This window comes from Thalassophryne amazonica, chromosome 14, assembly GCF_902500255.1.
Source record: "Thalassophryne amazonica chromosome 14, fThaAma1.1, whole genome shotgun sequence".
Lineage (NCBI taxonomy): Eukaryota > Metazoa > Chordata > Actinopteri > Batrachoidiformes > Batrachoididae > Thalassophryne > Thalassophryne amazonica.
In genome coordinates this window covers 54,498,269-54,521,272 of record NC_047116.1, presented here as the reverse complement: position 1 = coordinate 54,521,272, position 23,004 = coordinate 54,498,269, and the positions used below count along the sequence as shown (strand labels likewise).

The following is a 23,004-nucleotide window of genomic DNA, read 5'->3' as shown; positions in this document are numbered from 1 at the left end:
CAAAATGCAGTAGAGTATAAAAAACTTAGGGCTGTTGCTAGAAAGATTATTAAGAATGCTAGGAGAGAGTCTTGGAGGAAGTTTTGTCGTCGGATGGGCACAGACACCTCTATTAATGAAATATGGTCTTCAATGAGACGCATGTCTGGGGTTAAATGTGTACGTTCTATTCCAGTGTTGGAAAGGAATGGAGTTGTGGCAGTGAATGACAATCAGAAGGCTGACATGTTAGTCAGGGCTTTTCAGCTAATTCACAGTGGATCAAATTTGGGGGAGGATGGAATCTGTAGAAGGGATATGATGCTGGGGGGTCAGTACCATAAACTGGAAACCAATTTAGGTAATTCGGATTCTGTCAATTTATTCTTCACTATGAAGGAGCTATTGAAAGCAATTAGTAGGGGGGGTTCTACAGCACCAGGGAAGGATGGGTTAATCTACAGTTTTTTCAAAAATCTTAATGATGTTTTGGAGGAAGTCCTGGCTCTGATTAATAATGTGTGGGCAGAAGGACGGCTGCCAGGGGCATGGAAACAGGCTGTAGTTATACCAATTTTGAAACCAGGGAAGGAAGGGAAGAACCGGGGTTCTTACAGGCCTATTGCACTTACCTCAGTTTTATGTAAAATTATGGAAAGAATGGTGACTGACCGGCTGGTTTATAAGCTTGAAAAAAAAATGAATGGTTTGTTCCCTACCAGAATGGTTTTAGAATAGGGAGGAGCACCATGGAGTCAGTGTTGACCTTGGATTCTGATATTAAGAAAGTTAGAAAGCTAGTGCGAGTAAAGAAGTTCTTGTTGCTGTGTTCCTTGATATTGAAAAGGCCTATGATATGTTGTTGAAGGAGGGGCTATTAGTTAAGCTCTATGATGCAGGTATTCGTGGTCGCATGTTAAATTGAATTAGGGCATTTGTACAGGGTCGGAGAATTCAGGTTAGGGTCGGTAGAACTTTTTCTGAAGTACTGGATATTGATAATGGAACTCCTCAGGGCAGTGTAGTTAGTCCAGTACTGTTTAATGTAATGATAAATTATATTTTTAGCAATTTGGATCCAGGTTATGGGTTGTCACTTTTTGCTGATGACAGGGTTGTGTGGAAGAGGGGGAGAAATGTGGGTTTTGTATTTGCAAAGTTACAAAATGCCTTGAATAATGTGGAGTGGGCAAGTAGGTGGGGTTTTAAAATATCAGTGGAAAAGTCAAAGTTTGTAGTGTTTGGGAGGAAGAGAAATTTAGTTAATGCAAGTTTGCAATTATATGGTTTAAATTTGGAAAGGGTTAAATCTTTTAAGTATTTAGGGGTCCATTTTGATGAGAGGGAGACTTTCAAAACTCACATTGAGAAGGTGGTGGATAAATGCAGTAGAGTAATAAATGTATTGCAGTGCCTTTCTGGCAGCGATTGGGGAGCTGATAAAGCTACACTACTGATGATTTATAGAGCTACGATTCACTCATTTTTGGATTATGGTTGTCTTGTGTATGGAAATGCAGCTAAAACAAATTTGGCAAAATTAGATGTGATCCAAGCAAAAGCACTTTGAGTGTGCTGTGGTGCATTCAGAACAACCTCTGTGCCAGCCCTCCTAGTTGAAGTGGGAGAGATGCCCCTTCAAAAGAGACGGCTTAAGCTAGCACTCCAGTTTGTAGGCAAAGCCCTGGGTCAGAGGGGTGACCACCCTGGGAGGAGACTCCTTCAGGATTCATGGGAGTCAGGAAGAGGGAGTGGGAAAACTGTTATCTTAGAAGTGAAGGGTGAGTTGCCAGAGCTCAGTCAGAGGGATACAGCTCCGGTAGCTGTCTGGCCAGCGGTTCCTACTTGGCTACTCCCTCAAGTGGAAGTGGATTGGACTGTGAAAGATCACCTCAAAGGGGAGGGGGGAATATGTCCTGTAACTGTGGTGAGGGAGGCTATGCAGAACAATTGCGATGGGTATCTGCAATTGTTTACTGATGGGTCCGTTGACCCCACTAGCCAGAGAGGGGGATTTAGGATTTTTATTCCTGCTCTGTCTCTGAGTCTGGGCAGACGACTTCCTGATGGCGTAGGAGTATTTACAGCTGAAATTTTGGCTATGGTGTGGGCTCTTGAATGGGTGGAAGAAGTGAGACCGGAGAGGGTTGTCATCTGCTCTGACTCAGCTGCTGTGTTGCAGTCCTTGGAGTCGGCCTCTTCCCGGTGTAGGCCTGATCTGCTGGTTGAGGTGCTGACTGCTTTGCTCAGAGTGGAGAAGGGAGGGTCAGATGTGTGCTTCATGTAGGTCCCGGCACATGTGGGGGTTAGGGGTAATGAAATTGTGGATCAGGTTGCAAAGAACGCTTTAAGACATGACACTGTAGATCTTGAGGTGGCTCATAGCAGCTCTGAACATAAAGCCATGATTAAAAAAGTAGTGTGGGCTCAATGGCAGAAAGACTGGGACAATGGAAATAAGGGTAGGCATTTTATAGTGTGCAGAAGTCTGTTTGGTGACTGCCCAACCCGGGGGAATAACAGAAGGGAGCAAGTATTGTTAACAAGACTGAGGTTAGGACACTGCGGACTGGCGGCTGACCTATGTCTAATTGGTAAAGACCACAATGGATTGTGTGAAACCTGCACAAAGAAAGAGACTATCCCTCATGTTCTGATGGAGTGTAAAAGATTTTCTGAGCAGAGGAGAGTTCTTTTTTCACATCTTTTTGATCTTGGTTTTAAGTTTGTTTCTATTAAAGTGCTGCTTGATCCGTCTGCACGTCAGCAAGAGGTCTACAATGCCCTGATGGATTTTGTGTTTAGCTCTGGTTTGCAGCATAGTCTGTGAGTAGAGTGTAGTAGTCATGGTCTGCCAGTGAAAGGCAGCAATGCGCTGACTGGCACGCAGCCTGCCGGAAATCCATAAGAAGAAGAAGAACACAGCGTGTCATGAACCATGGCTTCACTAATTCGACACAAGCTTCGAAGCCCCGGCGTCAAAGAGTCACATTCAAAATAAGCGAAGATGTGGGTGTTTCTTCTGCACCCCTCGGCATTTTTTTGGTAAATGCTTTGGAGTTTTTGAAGTAACATCGTTATAACGACGCCTTGCTTTGTTAAGAAAACTTGGAGTGCTGTGATGAATGCTACGGTGGTTAAAAAAACCCAGGACACACTGGGCAAAGTGATAAAGAAACCGCGTTTAACGGAGAAGCTGCTAAGCAAGCCACCGTTTTGCTACCTACACGACATCTTCAGCGAGGTAAAATCGGATTTTCTGTTTATATTCCTTTCACAAGCTGATATTGTATTAACTCGCTCGAGGGTCCCAATTCCATTATTGTGAAAATACACATTTGAACTTAACGTGCGAAGTTTGACACCATAAACGAACTAACTAGCTAGCTTAGTGGTTAGCATTCAGCTAGAATAGCCTCTGCAGCTTTTCACAATCCGCTGCTTCTAAGCACCTGCAGCAGATTTATTGCTGTATGCGTACTGTATGCGTTTAACATTTAATAGCAGCCAATATGGAAATGCAACTTCCCCCTTCATTCAATGCTAGGCCACTTAGCATTAGCTACTGAGCTAGCATTGTCGACGGCGTCGTCTCGTTGCTATAGGTACGAACAGTGCTGCATACTGTCAACAAACCAGCGTTAGCTCACTGAAGACAAAACGAACATAGTGCGAGTGCTCGTTCATTTAAAGTTGTCTTTTGACGTTGTGGGTGTTGATGCTGAACAGTTTATCACGGTCTACGTGTTTGTTGGTGAGGTAATCTAGGTTAATATGGCCTTTGCACATACTGCCTTCAGACATACTGGTGTCATAACCTGGAATGGAGCGAGTGAAGTCACCCCACATATAAACTCACCCCAGTCCAGGTGAAGTCACCCCACTTTAGTGAACTCACCCCAGTGTGTTCTGTCACTCAGCTGGATTTTTTTTCTAGGCTATTGAATTGTTCCAGTTTATGCATCTGTGTTTTGTAAAACAATCATGCAAGAAAGCAGTGATGCTTAGCTGCACATTGTGTATGGAGGGTTTTCATGTGACGTACTGGTCATGTGATTTTGCTTCCCGCGGCCATTGTGGATTACGGCGCGGTGGCCACTGTGATACGCTACTTGCATTTGGCGAACAATTGCAGAAGCTTCAACAGTGGTCAACTTTTGTGCTGTTGTCGGTTGTTCAAACAGATGTGATAAAAATGAGGCAGGTCGCTCATTTTACAGGTTACCAGCAGTTATTGTGTATCAAGCAGTGGAATGTTACGAGCTTTCTAAACGATGCAAAGAGACCTGGCTCAGCAGAAGAGGCAGAGCAGATCTGAAGGAAGCTTTAATATGGCCAGAACTAAGCAGACCGTCTGTAAATCCAAATCCAAAGCCGCTGGGAAGAGCGCTCTAGCTACGGGTCGGTGTGAAGAAGCCTCACCGTTACAGGCCATGGCGTTGAGAGAGATCCGCCGCTATCAGAAATCCACCGAGTTGCTGATCCACAAGCTGCCCTTCCAACGCCTGGTGCGAGAAATTACTCAGGACTTCAAGCATGATGTCTGCTTTCAAAGCTCCGCTGTGATGCTCTGCAGGAGGCCAGTGAGGCTGACCTGGTTGGCAGCTTGCGGATCAGCAGCTCGGTGGATTTCTGGTAGCGGCGGATCTCTCTCAGCACCACAGTGCCGGGCCTGTAACGATGAGACTTCTTCACACCGCTGGTAGCCGGAGCGCTCTTCCGGGCGGCTTTGGTAGCGAGCTGCTTCCTCTGAGCTTTTCCTCCGGTGGATTTATGGGTGGTCTGCTTGGTTCTGGCCATATTAAGCTTACGCTGTGAAACTGCCGGCCACTTCAGTACATCGTCATTAAATTCACTATCCGGTATAACATACAGATCCACTGAAGCAACTGCTACACATCGATCATAATAAACAGCTTTATCTCAAGGGTTTAAAGCCTTGTAATAAGCTTTCATTCTCTCTATTTCACGTGCCAGCTGCATGGTAATCCACAATGGAATCGGGAGCAAATCGGTCACGTGATTGAAAACCCTCTATGCTACCACTGTTTATCCATGGAAAGTGAGAGAAAGCTGTGAAGCTGAACAGAACTTGCACATCAGTAATTTTGCAAATAGAATGCCTATTTACTATATTTTTTTAATTTCACTATCTGATTGGTGATAGTGAGTGCCGAAAAAAATAAGGTAGGGGTCAATTGAAGGATTGTGCAGGGGTTAAAATTAAAAGATGCGCTAATCATATTGAAAACTAGACCACATTATTTGTCTGATCATAGAGAGAGAAATACTATAGAATACTTTTCAATATGATTGGAGCATTTGTAAATTTTGATCCCTGTCTAATTCTTCAATTGACCCCGACTTGGCCGCATATTGACAATTCAAGTGGACACTCTGCTTTTTCAAATGAGTAATGTCTGTAGAGTATTTGTGCCAAATTTGGTGCTTGCATCACTATTTGAAGGATTCCTCTGTAAGTATGGTCTTATCTGCTGTGCTATTTTGGCAGCACTGTAGTATTACAGACATCCAGTCTGCTTTATTCACTCACTCACTGGTTAGAGACCTATGTAAGGGGTCATTTACTGCATACTGGCATCCAGGTCCAAACCTGAAGTGGCTCATGCATTTGAGCACCTGAAACATCCTTACTTTCAACAAGGATGACCATCTTCTTTTTACAGAAAATGAGCAATTACAATAAAATAAGCCAATAAACTCAGTAGCTGAGGGGTTCCTAGAATCTGTGGCACAATTAAGGGCTCAAAGTGTGAGAATTTCTCTTTTTTACAGAGGTGAAAGAAGCATCACCATAATTACAACAGATTGCTTCACATCTTTGAGGACAGAAAACTGACCAAATTCGCACAGGTGGTAGGAGAGGAGTGGGTTAGGCTGCAGCTGTTATTTGATTATCTCTATTATAATAGCCAAATGGCCTCTATGTGCATTTGTGTATAGCTTCAATCACACAGAAACTGTGGAAAGCTGACATTTGCCGTTTGGTACGCTTATGTATTTTTGCTTAAGGATGAATGCTGCAAAAACAGAAAGTCCATAGGACAAATATTTTTGGAGTAATGAGCAATTTTAGCGAACCAGTAAACGGTAGATGTTGTGCTGCAATGCACCATGGGAGTTCAGGGTTGGGTTTTGGAGTTTTAAACATTATTGTAGTTCATGTTAGTTTAACAGTGTTAGTGTTATGATTTATTATTTAGTCAGTTTGGTTAAGTCTCATGTTGCCATTACCATGAGTGAGTTAAGTTTTATGTTGCTGGTACATGACTGAAAAGTGTCATGTGTTTCATGTCTTCCGCCACTGTTTCTGCCTCTCTAAAAATGGAAATAGCTGCTTGCAGCAGAATGCGGAAAAGACAAAAAGCTGTCTGTGCATGCGTGTGTGTGTGCAACTTCAATCACAGTGAAACCGGGGAGAGCTCACATTTACTGTTTGATATACTTACGTATTTTGGGTCAAGGATGAACATCCCTAAAATAGAACATTGATAGGACAATATTTTTGGAGAAGCTACGTATATTAGCTAACAACACTAAACAATGGATGTTGCTAACTACATTCTGGACTCGCATGCCATTCCAGCAGGAGGTGGTGAGTCATCTTTTATTAAAAGTGTGCGTGCGTGCTTTATTTTATTTACTATGTTCAATGTAAGTACTTAATACAATTGTAAATATGTTAAAATACATGGATGACATAAGAAAGTGAAAGCACTTATATCCATTGTGGTCCATTTAAAAATCAAATGACAAAATAGAAGTAAATATAAAATAATAATAGTGTATATATGATAACAAGAACCTAAACAATTTATAAATACATTAAGATGGTAAATTAACATAAAAACATAATTAAGAGGTTCCGGTGACGTCATCGTTCCGAATGGCAGCCTAAGTTAAGAGCTCCCTCCAAAAACTTAATAAATACTCTGCAAATAGCTCAATTTGAAGCATTTCTACCATAAATAAAACGAGCTTAAGTCGGAGTAACGATGGGGAAAAAGGACACAAAACAGAAGTCATTAAATGAAGGACGGGCAAATGAAGAAAGCCTGGTGGCGCAACATGCGGATGGGGCTGAAGCTAATGCTAGCATGGCCCGGGAGGCAAGTTTAGCTACGGTGCTACAAGAAATACGGGACTTTCGGGCAGAAACAAACCAACAACTGAATGATATCAGGTCAGAGCTGACTACAACAAATAATAAAATACTTGAAGCAGAAGCTAGAATTAGCAAAGCTGAAGATCAGGTTCAGAATATAGAGCAAGTGTGTAAAATGATCAAAGTTATGAACCAACAAGAAATTAAGCTACTGGACCAGGAAACAAGATCACGACGGGAGAATTTGAGGATTTATAATGTTCCGGAAGGTGCAGAGGGAACGTCAATGATTACTTTTATTGAGAAACTTCTTCATGACTCTCTGCGCATCCCCCAAGGTACAAACCTCAACATTGAGAGAGCACATCGAGCCCTAGCTTGGAACACGTCCGGAAATTTACAGGATAAACAAAGATCGATAGTGATTAAATTCTCACGCTATACAACTAAAGAGGAAGTTCTGCGCAAAGCATGGGCTTTGAAAAAGGTCTTTCTGGATAGGAGACAAATATACTTTGATCAAGATTACCCCGCAGCTATATTAAAAAATACGCAGAGACTACGCTGAAGCTAAACGAGTGTTGAAACAAAGAATATTAGGTTTCAGACGCCATACCCTGCCAAAATCCATGTATTCTATGAAGATGGGACCCGGCTTTATAAAACAGCAAAGGAAGCAACTACAGACATGAACACCAGAGGGCTGTCAGTCACCCTGATAACCCCCAAAGAGAGCCTGGCGGAGCAGCTCTCCAAATCAGCGTGGAAAGCGGTGAGGATGAAGCGGGGGATGGCAGATGAATGGGAGAAAGGCATCAGAGAAAAACTTCAGGTCTATAGACGGCAAAGCCCCCCTAACCCAGAAGAGGTGTGAGATTAACATGTGCACAATTTTTAGGAAGGATAAGAAAAACATTTTATTGTGTCCTAATTCCAAATTTATGAGTAAAGACAATTAAGAGGGAGAAATTGTCGGCTAGAGAACCAAGCCATAGGGGCCCTCCACTCATTCCAGATAGAGGCTTTCCCCTACGTTTTGACACTTTTCCACCATGTTACAGGGTCATTGGTTACAAGAGACCCCAACCTTGGAATCACTCTGTTTTTGTTGTTAATAAGTTCTGTTATATTGTTGTTCTGTCGGGGTGTTGACCTAAGTTACTTTTTACCACTGCTGTTAGATTTGAGTAAGACAAATATTTTATATGGCTAAAGTTAAGGTAAAAGTTATTTCTGGAGCACGATATAGACCCGGACAATAATTTCTTCTCAAATATCAATGACAGTTGTTGCTATTATACAGATGAACAGTTTAATCGGATCATTAGAACGGATAACAAATTATCAATAATCCATTTCAACAGCAGAAGTCTATATGCAAACTTTAACAACATTAAAGAATATTTAAGTCAGTTTAAAGAAATATTTAATATAATTGCTATATCAGAAACATGGATCAATGAAGATAAAGGAATGGATTTTGAACTGGATGGATATGAATTTAATTGTGTAAACAGAAAGAATAAGAGTGGAGGAGGAGTGGCTGTGTATGTGGATAAGAACATGGATTATAAAATAGTAGACAATATGACAACTGTGATTGATAACTTATTAGAATGTATAACTACTGAAATATGTGAAGAAAAAAGCAAAAATGTATTAGTCAGCTGTATATATAGAGCACCAGGATCTTGTATTGAAACATTCACTGACTGTATGGGAAAAATGTTCTCAAAAACTAATCAAAAAACTGTTCATTTGTGGTGACTTAAATATTGATCTGCTCAATCCAAATAAGCATAAAATAACAGATGAATTTATCAGTATAATGTACAGTATGAGTTTATATCCAAAAATCACCAGGCCAAGCAGAATTACATCCCATAGTGCTACCTTAATTGATAATATATTCAGCAATGATATTGAGAATAACACTGTGAGTGGATTATTAATCAATGACATTAGTGATCATCTACCAGTTTTCATCGTTTATAATAGAAACCATCGGCGGAATCAGCCAGAGGAGAAAATAAAATACAGGCGAGTGCGGACAGAGGAAAACATGAACACATTAAAGAAGGATTTACAGGAGCAAAACTGGGAAAAGGTATACAGTGAAAGTGATGTTGATAGTGCATATGAAACTTTTTTTTACAAATATTTACATCATTATATGATAAAAATTGTCCAATTAAACAAGACTACAGAAAACAAAAAATCCAAGCTCGACCATGGATGACGAAAGGGTTACGAAATGCATGTAATAAGAAAAATACACTGTATAGAGAATTCATAAAACTAAAGACTAAAGAGGCAGAAAATAGATATAAGAAATACAAAAATAGATTAACTAATATTATACGGGTATGTAGGAAGGAATATTATAGTAACATATTATATAATAACAAAAACAATATTAAAGGAATATGGGATATATTAAATAGCATTATCAAAAATGGTAATAAAAAACTGAGTTACCCTCAGTATTTCATTTATAATAATGTCAAGAAGGAAAATAAGGATGAGGTAGTCAACGGTTTTAATAATTTTTTTGTAAATATTGGACCAAGCTTGGCAGAAAAAATTCCCGATTCCCAACCTGAGGATTGGGATAATAATCTCATAGAAAGAAATCCCTGTTCAATGTTCCTCACAGCAGTGGATGGAAATGAAATTATAGACATTGTGAATAATTGTAAATATAAAACATCTACCGATTTAAATGAAATTGATATGGTGGTGGTAAAACAGGTCATTGAATGGATTGTAGAACCATTAACATACATCTGTAACTTATCATTTCAAACCGGTAAATTTCCCAATCAAATGAAAATAGCTAAGGTTGTGCCGCTGTATAAGACTGGGGATAGACACCACTTCACAAATTATAGACCTGTTTCTTTGCTTCCACAATTTTCCAAATTATTAGAAAAGTTATTCAATAATAGATTAGACAAATTCATAAATAAACATAAATTACTTACTGATAGTCAATATGGATTCAGAGCACATAGTTCAACATCACTTGCATTAATAGAATCAGTTGAGGAGATTACAAACGCCATAGACCACAAATTACATTCAGTTGGAATATTTATAGACCTTAAAAAGGCTTTTGATACAATCAATCATGACATATTAATCAATAAACTTGAACAGTATGGGATTAGGGGGTTGGTGTTGCACTGGGTGAGAAGCTACTTAAGTAACAGAAAACAGTTTGTGAAGTTGGGGGAATATACATCATCATGCTTGGACAATGCTTGTGGCGTCCCACAGGGGTCAGTATTGGGTCCAAAACTGTTTCTAATTTATATAAATGATATTGTCAATGTTTCCAAAATATTAAAATTAGTATTATTTGCAGATGACACAAGCATTTTTTGTTCAGGGGGGATTTGCAGGAGTTACTGAGGAGGATCAGTATAGAAATGGGAAAATTGAAAATATGGTTTGACAGAAACAAATTATCATTAAACTTAAGTAAAACAAAATACATGTTATTTGGCTATTGTAATACAGACATACAGGTTCAGTTACAAGTCGAGGGGGTAGATATTGAAAGGGTACATGAAAATAAGTTTCTGGGGGTGATAATAGATGATAAGATAAACTGGAAGACTCATATAAAACATATACAAAGTAAACTGTCAAGAAGCATTTCAGTTCTAAACAAAGCGAAACATATTCTGGACCACAACTCACTCCGCATTCTTTACTGCTCACTGGTTTTACCATATTTACAGTACTGTGCAGAGGTATGGGGTAATACTTATAAAGGTACAACACAATCACTATCAGTAATGCAGAAAAGAGCTATAAGAATTATTCATAATACTGGCTATAGAGATCATACAAATCCACTATTTTTACAATCCAAATTCTTAAAATTCACAGACTTGGTTCATTTTCAAACAGTACAAATTGTGTATAAAGCAATAAACAATTTACTTCCAGCAAATATTAAAAATATGTTTTTTAACAGATCAGGGGATTACAGTCTGAGGGGGAGATTTAATTTAAAGCATCAGTGGGCACGAACAACATTAAAAGGTTTCTGTATTTCTGTCTGTGGGGTGAGGATGTGGAACAGATTGGGAGTGGGGCTCAAGCAATGTCCAAGCATGAACCAGTTCAAACAGCAGTACAAAAATATGTTTTTTTCTAGGTATAGGGAGGAGGAAGGGTAATGAGGGTTAGGGTGTTTTTGTTTTTTGCTTCGGCTTGTAAATATATAGTATTTTGTATGTAAGTAGGTATGTGTAGGTGTATATTTATGTTTGTGTATATATATGTGTATATATGTATATGTGTATATATGTGTATGTATATGTGTATGTATGTTGATGTGTGTATGTATATATATATATGTGTATGTGTATATATATGTGTGTATATATATATATTGATATCGGTTTAGGTGTGTAGGAATCTATGTGTATATGTGGCAAAGGGTATTACTGGTTGTGGGGAAGAAGGGGTAGGGATAAATAAGCTGATGCTTCACCCTACCCCTTTTCGGACATGTTGGGTACACAGTAGGAACTTTTTTGTTGTTGTCTTTACTGATCTATCTTGTAATTGTTGTTGTATCAAATGTTCGAAATAAACAGTTTTCATTCATTCATTCATTCAAACGGTTTAACAAATCCAATCAAGCGTAGTAGAATACTGACTAAAATGAAAAAAGAAAGAGCTCATATCGTGTATCTTCAAGAGACCCATTTAAACAAAAGTGAACATGAGAAGTTAAGATGAATGGGGTTCACAGAACTTTTTTCTCCTCATATAAATCAGGACATAGAAGAGGAGTTTCTATCCTCATTTCAAGTAGACTTAACTTTGAGAAAACAGAAGTGATAAAGGACAAGGATGGAAGATACATATTGGTATGGGGGAGTATAGATGGGAATTTAGTTACTCTGATGAATATATATGTACCCCCAGGAAGTGATTTTAGTTTTTTCCAGAACATTATTAATTTAATGGTTACTGAAACCAGAGGTTTATTAATAAGTGTTTAAAACCAGAATTAGATAGTTCAAAATTGAAGAATTCGGACTCTAATACTCTACATAAAAAAGTTAATATGCTTTTTAATGAGGTCGGGTTGATTGATATATGGAGAATATATTGATTTATTCCCTACAAGAACAGACTATACCCATTACTCTCCACCCCACCACCTCTACACGAGGATAGATTATTTCATAACTTTCGGGAAAGACAAGGATAAGATTTAGACATGTGTAATTGGGACAATAGATGTAAGTTACCATGCCCCTGTATATTTGTTGGTTGATCTAAATCTGCAACCCAAAATAACCACTTGGAAATTAAATCAAGTCTACTAAAAGATAACATTAAGGAACAAATAAAAAAGGACCTCCAAGAGTTCTTAGAGATTAACAACAATGGGGAGGATCTCCTCCTATACTCTGGGACACAATGAAGGCCGTGCTTAGAGGTAAGGTTATAGCAATAGTGTCTTATAAAAAGAAAAAAAACGTATCCAAAAAATGGAGGACTTACAAAACAGCTTGAAGCAACTGGAAAATGAACATAAATTTAAATACACAATTTTTTGGAAGAAATTAAAAAATTAGGGAACAGGTTAATGAATTGGAAACACAAGAAATAAAGAGAAAATTAATGTTTTTGAAACAAACGTATTATGAAAGTGGGTCAAAATCTATGAAAATCTTAGCATGAAAACTTAAAAAGAAGATAGCTGAAAATACAATAACTAAAATCAGACACCCTCAAACGGGACAGATAAAAAATAATGTACAGGAAATTCACTATGCCTTTGAGGAGTTCTATAAGAAATTATACTCTAAAGTCCCAGGAGGAAATGAAAATGAAATTGACATTTTTCTTGATTCACTGAATTTACCAGCTTTAAGCGTGGCCCAGAGCGAAAAGATGATAGCGGAAATCACTGAAACTGAACTTAAAAAAGCTATTAGCAGACTAAAAATAAATAAATCACCAGGTTCAGATGGATATACTGCGGAATGGTACAAAGAATTTAAAAGTGAACTGATTCCTATAATCCTAGTTACGTTTAATTGGGTCCTTAAAAAAGCACAAACCCCACCTAGTTGGAAAGAAGCAATAATATCTGCTATACCAAAAGAGGGTAAAGATAAAACTGACTGTGGTTCATTTAGACCTATATCTGTTTTGAATTTAGACTATAAGCTTTTCACCTGTATTATGGCCAGACGCTTGGAAGAATTTTTACCCATGTTAATACATAATGAGCAAACAGGCTTTATTAGGCCGGGAGGTGGCCGTTGCTGACTGTCACAATTTTTTTTTTCCTGGTTTCTTGTGGTGTTTCTTGGAGCCAGGGGGTTGCCATTTGGAGTGGCTTTGGTTTTGTGTCATGTCTGTGATCTGCTTTTTTTCTGCAGAATTGGACGGCTGGGTGGGCATCCTCCGAGGCCGGTGGTTCCGTGGTTTTTGCCAGGGGTTGTAATCATTAGTGATTGATCTCTGCTCCCCTCCACAGCATGTCTTTTTCCTGGTTCTCTCCCTCAGCCCCAACCAGTCCCAGCAGAAGACTGCCCCTCCCTGAGCCTGGTTCTGCTGGAGGTTTCTTCCTGTTAAAAGGGAGTTTTTCCTGCCCACTGTCGCCAAGTGCTTGCTCACAGGGGGTCGTTTTGACCGTTGGGGTTTTTACGTAATTATTGTATGGCCTTGCCTTACAATATAAAGTGCCTTGGGGCAACTGTTTGTTGTGATTTGGCGCTATATAAATAAAATTGATTGAATTGATTGATTAGGCAATGTCAGATCCAAGATAATATTCGTAGAACTCTTCACATTATAAATCATATACAAAAAAATAAAACTAATGCAGTACTTATGAGTGTGGATGCTGAAAAGGCATTCGACTCCGTTAACTGGGATTTTCTTTACAAAACATGAATTAAATTTGGCTTCCATGATGTAATCATTGGGACTATAAAAGCAATATACCACAAACCTACTGCGAGAATAAAGGTTAATGGAAGCTTATCAAATAGATTTATATTACAACGCAGAACGAGACAGGGCTGTGCATGGTCCCCTTTATTGTTCTCACTATATCTGGAACCGCTAGCGCAGTCAATAAGACAAAATGGGGATATCAAGGGAATTACTATTAAAGCCCGAGAACATAAACTAGCCTGTTACGCAAATGATATATTGATATATTTAGATCAGCCGACAGACTCTTTATCAAAATTGATGCAGTTATTTGAACAGTATGGTAGACTTTCAGGATATAAGGTCAACATGACTAAAACTCAAGTACTAACATATAATTACAACCCCCCAAATGAAGTATTAATCAAGTATCCAATGATATGGCAAGCCAAATCACTCACATATTTAGGTATTGGCATACCGAAAGACTACACAAAACTCTTTGACTATAATTATATACCCTTAAGGAAAAGAATAATTGAGGATATAAATAGATGGAAATTAATACCTTACTTTTCTTTAAGTTGTAGAATTGACTCCATAAAAATGAATATCTTGCCTAGACTTCTCTATTTATTCCAGACATTACCAATAGAGATTGAACAAAGCAAATTTATAGAATGGGACAAAATGATATCAAGGTATATATGGCAAGGCAAAAAACCTAGAGTGTGTTTTAAAACTTTACAATTGGCCAAGGAAAAGGGGGGGTGGGGCCTACCATCTCTGAGGGAATATTATCAGGCAGCTCAGATTAAAGCAGTGATAAACTGGTGTGACAATTCATATATAGCACAGTGGAAGGACATTGAGGAAAGTATATTTCCTTTTCCAATACAATCTATTTTGGCTGATAATAATATTCAAAAATATATAGATGAGGCTAATAACCCATGGGTAGAATGTACTCTTAAGGTTTTGAAAACTGCGGTGATGGAATTTAAATTGGACAAAGACATTGTGGGTTTTAAGTGGTACGCCTACGATTCTGACTTTCATCCAAACAAAAATGATCCACGTTTTAAGACATGGACATCAAAAGGACTAACAGTAATATTCAAATTCTTTAAGAATGATATTTTTGTTGAATTTGAAACACTACAAAAAGAGTATTCTCTGGAAAAGCAAGATTTCTGTCGATACTTACAGTTAAGACACTATGTGGATACTAAACTTAAGAATAAACCTGTAACTAATGTGAATTTTGTGGAAATGCTCAAGAAAGCATATAATGGTAATATTGGTAAGGGGATTATCTCACAGTTATACAAATAGTCTACATTGTATGTGAAAGCTTTATGGGAGAAAGAGGGAGGTATATATACAACCCCTAGCAATAATTATGGAATCACCAGCCTCGGAGGATGTTCATTCAGTTGTTTAATTTTGTAGAAAAAAAAAGCAGATCACAGACATGACACAAAACTAAAGTCATTTCAAGTGGCAACTTTCTGGCTTTAAGAAACACTATAAGAAATCAGGAAAAATAATTGTGGCAGTCAGTAACGGTTACTTTTTTAGACCAAGCAGAGGGAAAAAAAATATGGACTCACTCAATTCTGAGGAATAAATTATGGAATCACCCTGTAAATTTTCATCCCCAAAACTAACACCTGCATCAAATCAGATCTGCTCGTTAGTCTGCATCTAAAAAGGAGTGATCACACCTTGGAGAGGTGTTGCACCAAGTGGACTGACATGAATCATGTCTCCAACACGAGAGATGTCAAGTGAAAGAAAGGAGAGGATTATCAAACTCTTAAGAGGGTAAATCATCATGCAATGTTGCAAAAGATGTTGGTTGTTCACAGTCAGCTGTGTCTAAACTCTGGACCAAATACAAACAACATGGGAAGGTTGTTAAAGGCAAACATACTGGTAGACCAAGGAAGGCATCAAGACAGAAAACTTAAAGCAATATGTCTCAAAAATCGAAAATGCACAACAAAACAAATGAACGAATGGGAGGAAACTGGAGTCAATGTCTGTGACCGAACTGTAAGAAACCGCCTAAAGGAAATGGGATTTACATACAGAAAAGCTAAATGAAAGCCATCATTAACACCTAAACAGAAAAAAACCAGGTTACAATGGGCTAAGGAAAAGCAATCGTGGACTGTGGATGACTGGATGAAAGTCATATTCAGTGATGAATCTCGAATCTGCATTGGGCAAGGTGATGATGCTGGAACTTTTGTTTGGTGCCGTTCCAATGAGATTTATAAAGATGACTGCCTGAAGAGAACATGTAAATTTCCAAAGTCATTGATGATATGGGGCTACATGTCAGGTAAAGGCACTGGGGAGATGGCTGTCATTATATCATCAATAAATGCACAGGTTTACGTTGATATTTTGGACACTTTTCTTATCCCATCATTTGAAAGGATGTTTGGGGATGATGAAATCATTTTTCAAGATGATAATGCATCTTGCCATAGAGCGAAAACTGTGAAAACATTCCTTGCAAAAAGACACATAGGGTCAATGTCATGGCCTGCAAATAGTCCGGATCTTAATCCAATTGAAAATCTTTGGTGGAAGTTGAAGAAAATGGTCCATGACCAGGCTCCAACCTGCAAAGCTGATCTGGCAGAGAAAGTTGGAGCCAGATTGATGAAGAGTACTGTTTGTCACTCATTAAGTCCATGCCTCAGAGACTGCAAGCTATTATAAAAGCCAGAGGTGGTGCAACAAAATACTAGTGATGTGTTGGAGCGTTCTTTTGTTTTTCATGATTCCATAATTTATTCCTCAGAATTGAGTGATTCCATATTTTTTTCCTTCTGCTTGGTCTAATAAAGTCACCGTTACTGACTGCCACAATTTTTTTTTCCTGATTTCTTATAGTGTTTCTTAAAGCCAGAAAGTTGCCATTTGAAATGACTTTAGTTTTGTGTCATGTCTGTGATCTGTTTTTTTCTACAAAATTAAACAACTGAATGAACATCCTCCGAGGCCAGTGATTCCATAATTTTTGCCAGGGGTTGTATAACAGAGGAGGAATGGGCATCGATCTGGAAAGCACAATGGAAATGTACAAATTCACTAAGATGGAAAGAGTTTGGATGGAAGGTATTGATAAGGTATTTTATTACTCCATGTCAGAAAACGCATTATGATGGGACCCCTCCGGACTGCTGGAGAAAATGTGGAAACCAGAGTGCAAACCATTTTCACATTATGTGGGATTGTCCTCTCATTAAACAATATTGGATGGACGTACATGTAGCCCGACGAGACATCTTTAATTATCCCCTTCCATTTGATTTCAAAACGGTTTACTTTGGATGTCTACCACATTTACAAGACTGGAAAAAATGGACAAACGCTTGTTTATTATTTTATTAGCGGCTGGTAAGAAGGCAGTGACTAAAAACTGGCTGTCGCAGAAGAAGCCAACTTTGTCACCCTGGATGGATGTGACACTGGACATTTACAGACTGGAAAGACTAACAGCTGTAGTAAACCAAAAACTGGATTTGTTTGTTTCTTGTTGGGAAAAATGGGTTCAATATATAACCATTCAGAGGCCCAACATAGGGCTTTAATACGTATATGACATGTAGATAACAGCTATTTTGTTTAATGGTCACCCCCGACAGTTCTGTGTTTTATTTTTATTTTAATTTATATTATTGTTTTTTTTTTTTTGTTTTGCTCTCCACTGATGTGAAAGTTTAAAATATGTATTCACATGCTTGTAACCTCACATATTGTGAGTGTTTGTAATGCATCATCAGTGATGTTATGTTAAAAAGCAAGAAATAAAGAATAAAAAAAAAACATAATTAAAAGGAAATAAAAGGGTTGTGTTCCTCTTTTAAAAATTGTTGTGGTTGAACATTTTAAAAACATTCTGGACTCACATGCCATTCCAGCACAAGCTTTGCTTAATTTGTTACCACCCTTGAACACTTCACTTTAGCCTCAGATAATACATTAAGCTAGCAACCACTTTCACATGAGCAGCTAGCAAACACGGGGAGAAACATCATGCCTACTACAACCCCAGTTCCAATGAAGTTGGGACATTGGGTGAAATCTAAATAAAAACAGAATATATTCCTCTTCAACCTGTATTCAATTGAATACACTACAAAGATAAGATATTTAATGTTCAAACTGATAGGCCTTTTTGTTTTTGTGCAAATATTTGCTCATTATGAAATGGATGCCTGCAACATGTTTCAGAAATGCTGGGACAGGGGCGACAAAAGACTGGGAAAGTTGATGAATGCTCAAAGAACACCTGTTTGGAACATTCCACAGGTGAACAGGTTAATTGGAAAGAGGTGAGTGTTATGATTGGGTAGAAAAGGAGCATCCCCAAAAGGCTGAGCCATTCACAAGCAAAGGTGGGGCAAGGATCACCACTTTGTGAACAGCTGCGTGAAAAAATAGTGCAACAGTTTAAGAACAATGTTTCTCAATGATCAATTGCAAGGAATTTAGGGATTCCATCTACAGTCCATAATATAATCAAAAGATTCAGAGAATCTGGAGAACTTTCTACACTCAAGCAGCAAGGCTGAAAACCAACATTGAATGCACGTGACCTTCGATCCCTCAGACGGCACTGCATTAAAAGCCGACATCATTGTGTGAAGGATCTTACTGCATGGCCACAGGAACACTTCAGAAAACGATTAAGTTCATCACAGTTCATCACTACATCTACAAGTGCAAGTTAAAACTCTATCATGCAAAGCGAAAGCCATACATCAACAACATCCGGAAACACCTCTGCCTTCTCTAGGCCCGAGCTCATTTGAAATGGACAGACGCAAAGTGGAAAATTGTGCTGTGGTCTGATGAGTCCATGTTTCAAATTGTTTTTGGAAATCATGGATGTCGTGTCCTCCGGCCAAAAGAGGAAAAAGACCATCCAGATTGTTACTAGTGCAAAGTTCAAAAGCCAGCATCTGTGATGGTATGGGGGTGTGTTTGTGACCATGGCATGGGCATCTTACACATCTGTGATGGCACCATCAATGCTGAAAGGTACATCCAGGTTTTGGAGCAACACATGCTGCCATCCAAGCAACGTCTTTTCAGGGACATCTCTGCTTATTTCAGCAAGACAATTCCAAGCAACATTCTGCATGTGTTACAACAGCGTGGCTTCATAGTAAAATAGTGCGGGTACTAGACTGGCCTGCCTGCAGTCCAGACCTGTCACCCATTGAAAATGTGTGGTGCATTATGAAGCGCAAAATACGACAGCGGAGACCCCGGACTGTTGAATAACTGAAGTCGTACATCAAGCAAGAATGGGAAAGAATTCCACTGACAAAGCTTCAACAGTTAATGTCCTCAGTTCCCAAACGCTTTTTGAGTGTTGTAAGAAGGAAAGGTGATGTAACACAGTGGTAAACATACCACTGTCCCAGCTTTTTTGAAACGTGTTGTTGGCATCCATTTCAAAATGAGCAAATATTTGCACAAAAACAAAGTTAATCAGTTTAAACATTAAATATCTTGTGTTTGTGGTATATTCAATTGAATATAGGTTGAAGAGGAGTTGCAAGTCAGTGTATTCTGTATTTATTTACATTTTACACAACGTCCCAACTTCATTGGAATTGGGGTTGTACATGGGCAAATATGGGATGAAATCCACAACAGAATGAGGAAAATAAAAACAGAACCGATAGAATGTGTGGCTGGGGATGAGTTTAAAACTTTTTGTTGGCCATTCACATTCTTGATTGCTAACACAAAAGACTGTTCAGAGTGTTTCGAAGCCTTTGTAACAGTCGTGTTACAGGACATTGTTTAGACTCCATATCAAGAGCAATGAATCACATGCTGTTTTCAGTGGGACCTCATTACATTGCCAGCTACTTTGAAACATTCTGTTTGATTTGCCCTCACTGGTGCTAAATTGTTATGTAATACTACATTTGAATGAACTGAAACTTCATTGTTTTGATTCGTAAACAATACTTAAGTAACAATAGAATAATATGTAAAAGTTTCATTATTTATGGAAAGGCTACACTCTGGAAGGGTCTGTACATGCATTTGCATGTATGTTGGCTGTTTGCAATTGGAAATTTCAAAATGTTCTCAGTGTGGGAAAAAGTCTGTAATGGAAAAACTGTTTGAAATCAATTTTTTTCACGCTCATTACTTCCAGGTAATCAGGACTACTGGTTTTATGAAAGGCTTATATGGAGAGAATGAGTTGAAGTCTGATAATGTGAAGGTAAGCCTGCTGCACACCTCTCATTGATGGCAAACAACATTACTGTTCTTTCTAGGGAATGTCACTAGCACATCTTCAATATTGGTTTTGTGGTTGTTCAGTGTATCTAATTATTTAAAAAAAAAATATTCGGTATATTGTGTGTTTGCTGTTTTGTTTTTACCTGTTATGCACTGCTTTTCTATAACTATGCTGCATGCTCACAAAATCATTGTGAGCATGCAGCATAGTTATGACTTATGGTTTCTCTCTTCTGGTATACATGGATTTATGTTTTCTTTGCAAATATTACAAGGTCGTTCATGAACATGGCTACGCTAAGATCACTAAAGCTTAGGAGACCATCAGCAAATCGACCTGTTCCTGTCATTAACTTTTTTCATTGCATTTTTCCTCATACACACAGTGGGGGGCAGAAACCCAAACAACATGTAGTGAAGAGACAGGCACCAATTTGAGACTTTTCCAACAATATTACCTATGTGCACTATAAGGACTAGCACATTATGGGTGATAGTGAAACAACAAATGCAGTTTTCATCATTGTTTAAGTGATGTTTCTGAAGTATTGCTTTGCTTCAAAACCAAATTTAAACTCAAAAGATTTGATTCTGCTTATAGTCTGTCCAAGTATTCTTGACATGATGGCTCCACAAGAACATGTCGCCTTCTACTACAGTGTATTGTGAATAATGTAAGAATCTATGCTGTTTTCTAAAAGATAAGTTACAACTGTTTTCTTAAAGCAAATTTACTCAACTGTCAAACTGAATCCAGTGGTGATGTAATTTAGTCTGACTTTTTTAGTTTAGCCCCCTACCACTCGTCTCATTTTGGCTTGTCAGTATCTCACAAACAAAAAGTGAAATTTCCCATCAATGGGATATACAGCCTTAGAATGGGTTAACTGCTGGTTTTAAACTGTTCTACATCAAGGATAGGCTAATCTAATTCTTTTCTCAAATATAGCCGATGACAAGCCCGTGACTGATGGACTGTCCAGTGAACTGAGAGGCTGAGAGTGATAATAAGCACCCCTCCTCTTCATTCATTTAATTATTTGACAATATAAATTCATCATTTTGTTTTGTATTTATTCTTCACCAACTAGCTGAGTGTTGTATGCAGTACATGGGTACTATATGTCTCATCTTCACAATATAAACAAATTGGATATTGATTTATAAAAATCATGTTGTAATAGATAAAAACTGCTGGACAAAATGATGTATTTAAGATGAGAAGAGTGTTCTCCCCCTGAGAGGGAAAAAAAAGGATTCCTCAGTGAAAATTCTGTGTATCTCTTAACTGTTTTTTCCCCTCATCATTTGTATTGTTAAATAACTATTGGAAAAGTTCCCTTAAACACAAAGATCGTTCAATTTGTTATCATAAAGACAAATTATTATCCCACACAGTGGAGTAGGAGTTAGGAATATTTAAGTTGCAAGTAATTCTGCATGAGTCCCATCTAATAACAGTGTACCCAATTCTCAATTTGAAACATTCTGTTTGATGTAAATGTAATTTTTATCAGGAAACTGCTCATGTTTAATAGCAGTATTAAGTACTATGTTTGAGTAATGCATTATAGTAATATCAGCAGAGGTACATAAAAAAAACCCCTGATTTAGTAGATTTCTAAATCATAAGAAAGAAATCCCATGGTGGGGGATATTGACCTTGTGAAGCTAATGAAATGTCAGAGACACGTCAAATATCAGGTGTTACACAGACGGCCCAGGTACCTGTAGCAGCTGTTGTTGTCAGGTCATGTTACACAGGTGGCAGACTTCTCAAATACAACATACTGATAGACTGGAAGTGGTGCTTAGCTGGGTCATTGGTTGAGTGTTTCTCTGGTACAAGGCATGTTTTTTTGGCATGCATTCAAGAAGTGAATCAAAGGAATGGTCAGCATTTAAATCCTGATTGTTTTATGAAGTAAGATCTCAATGCCTGAAGGCAACACTGGCACAACACACAGTGCATCCGGAAAGTATGCACAGCACTTCACTTTTCCACATTTTATGTTACAGCCTTATTACAAAATAGTTAAAATTCATTTTTCCCCTCCAAATTCTACACACAATAACCCACAATAGCAATATGGGGGAAAAGGTTGGGTTTTTTTCATTTAGATTTTGCAGATCGATTAAAAATAAAAGCTAAGAAATCACATGCATAAGTACTCACAGCCTTTGCCATAAAGCTCAAAATTGATCTCCGGTACATCTTGTTTCTACTGACCATCCTTGAGATGTTTCTACAGCTTAATTGGAGCCCACCTGGAGTAAATTCAACTGATTGGACATGAATTGGAAAGGCACACAACTGTCTACATATAAGGTCCCACAGTTGACACTGCATGTCAGAGCACAAACCAAACATGAAATTAAAGGAATTGTCTGTAGACTTCTGAGACAGGATTGTCTCAAGGCACAAATCTAATGAAGGGTACAGAGCTCCAGTATTCCTCTGTGGAGAGAGGATAACCTTCCAGATGGACAACCATCTCTGCAGTAATCCACCAATCAGATCTGTATAGTAGAGAGGTCAGACGGAAGCCACTCCTTAGTAAAAGGCACATGGCAGCCTGCCTGGAGTTTGCCAAAATGCACCTGAAGTACTCTCAGACCATGAGAAACAAAATTCTCTTGTCTGATGAGAATTTTTCCCTACAGTGAAGCATGGTGGTGGCAGCATCATG

The 23,004-nt window shown here is 38.4% G+C and overlaps 1 protein-coding gene across 8 annotated transcripts in view; it reads left to right on the top strand.

Annotated features, from left to right (window-relative positions):
- Positions 1-2,997: 2,997 nt before the first annotated feature.
- Positions 2,998-23,004, top strand: part of traf3ip1 (TNF receptor-associated factor 3 interacting protein 1) — a 54,526-nt gene continuing 34,519 nt past the window's right edge. For 5 of the 8 annotated variants that reach the window (XM_034186630.1, XM_034186628.1, XM_034186629.1 and 2 more), the window contains exons 1-2: positions 2,998-3,223; positions 20,226-20,294. In XM_034186630.1, the coding sequence (XP_034042521.1) occupies positions 3,101-3,223; positions 20,226-20,294 (192 nt within the window). In that variant the 5' untranslated portion in view covers positions 2,998-3,100. The remainder of the gene's footprint in view (positions 3,224-20,225; positions 20,295-23,004) is intronic. The other 3 variants (XM_034186633.1, XM_034186632.1, XM_034186631.1) reach the window with 1 other exon arrangement.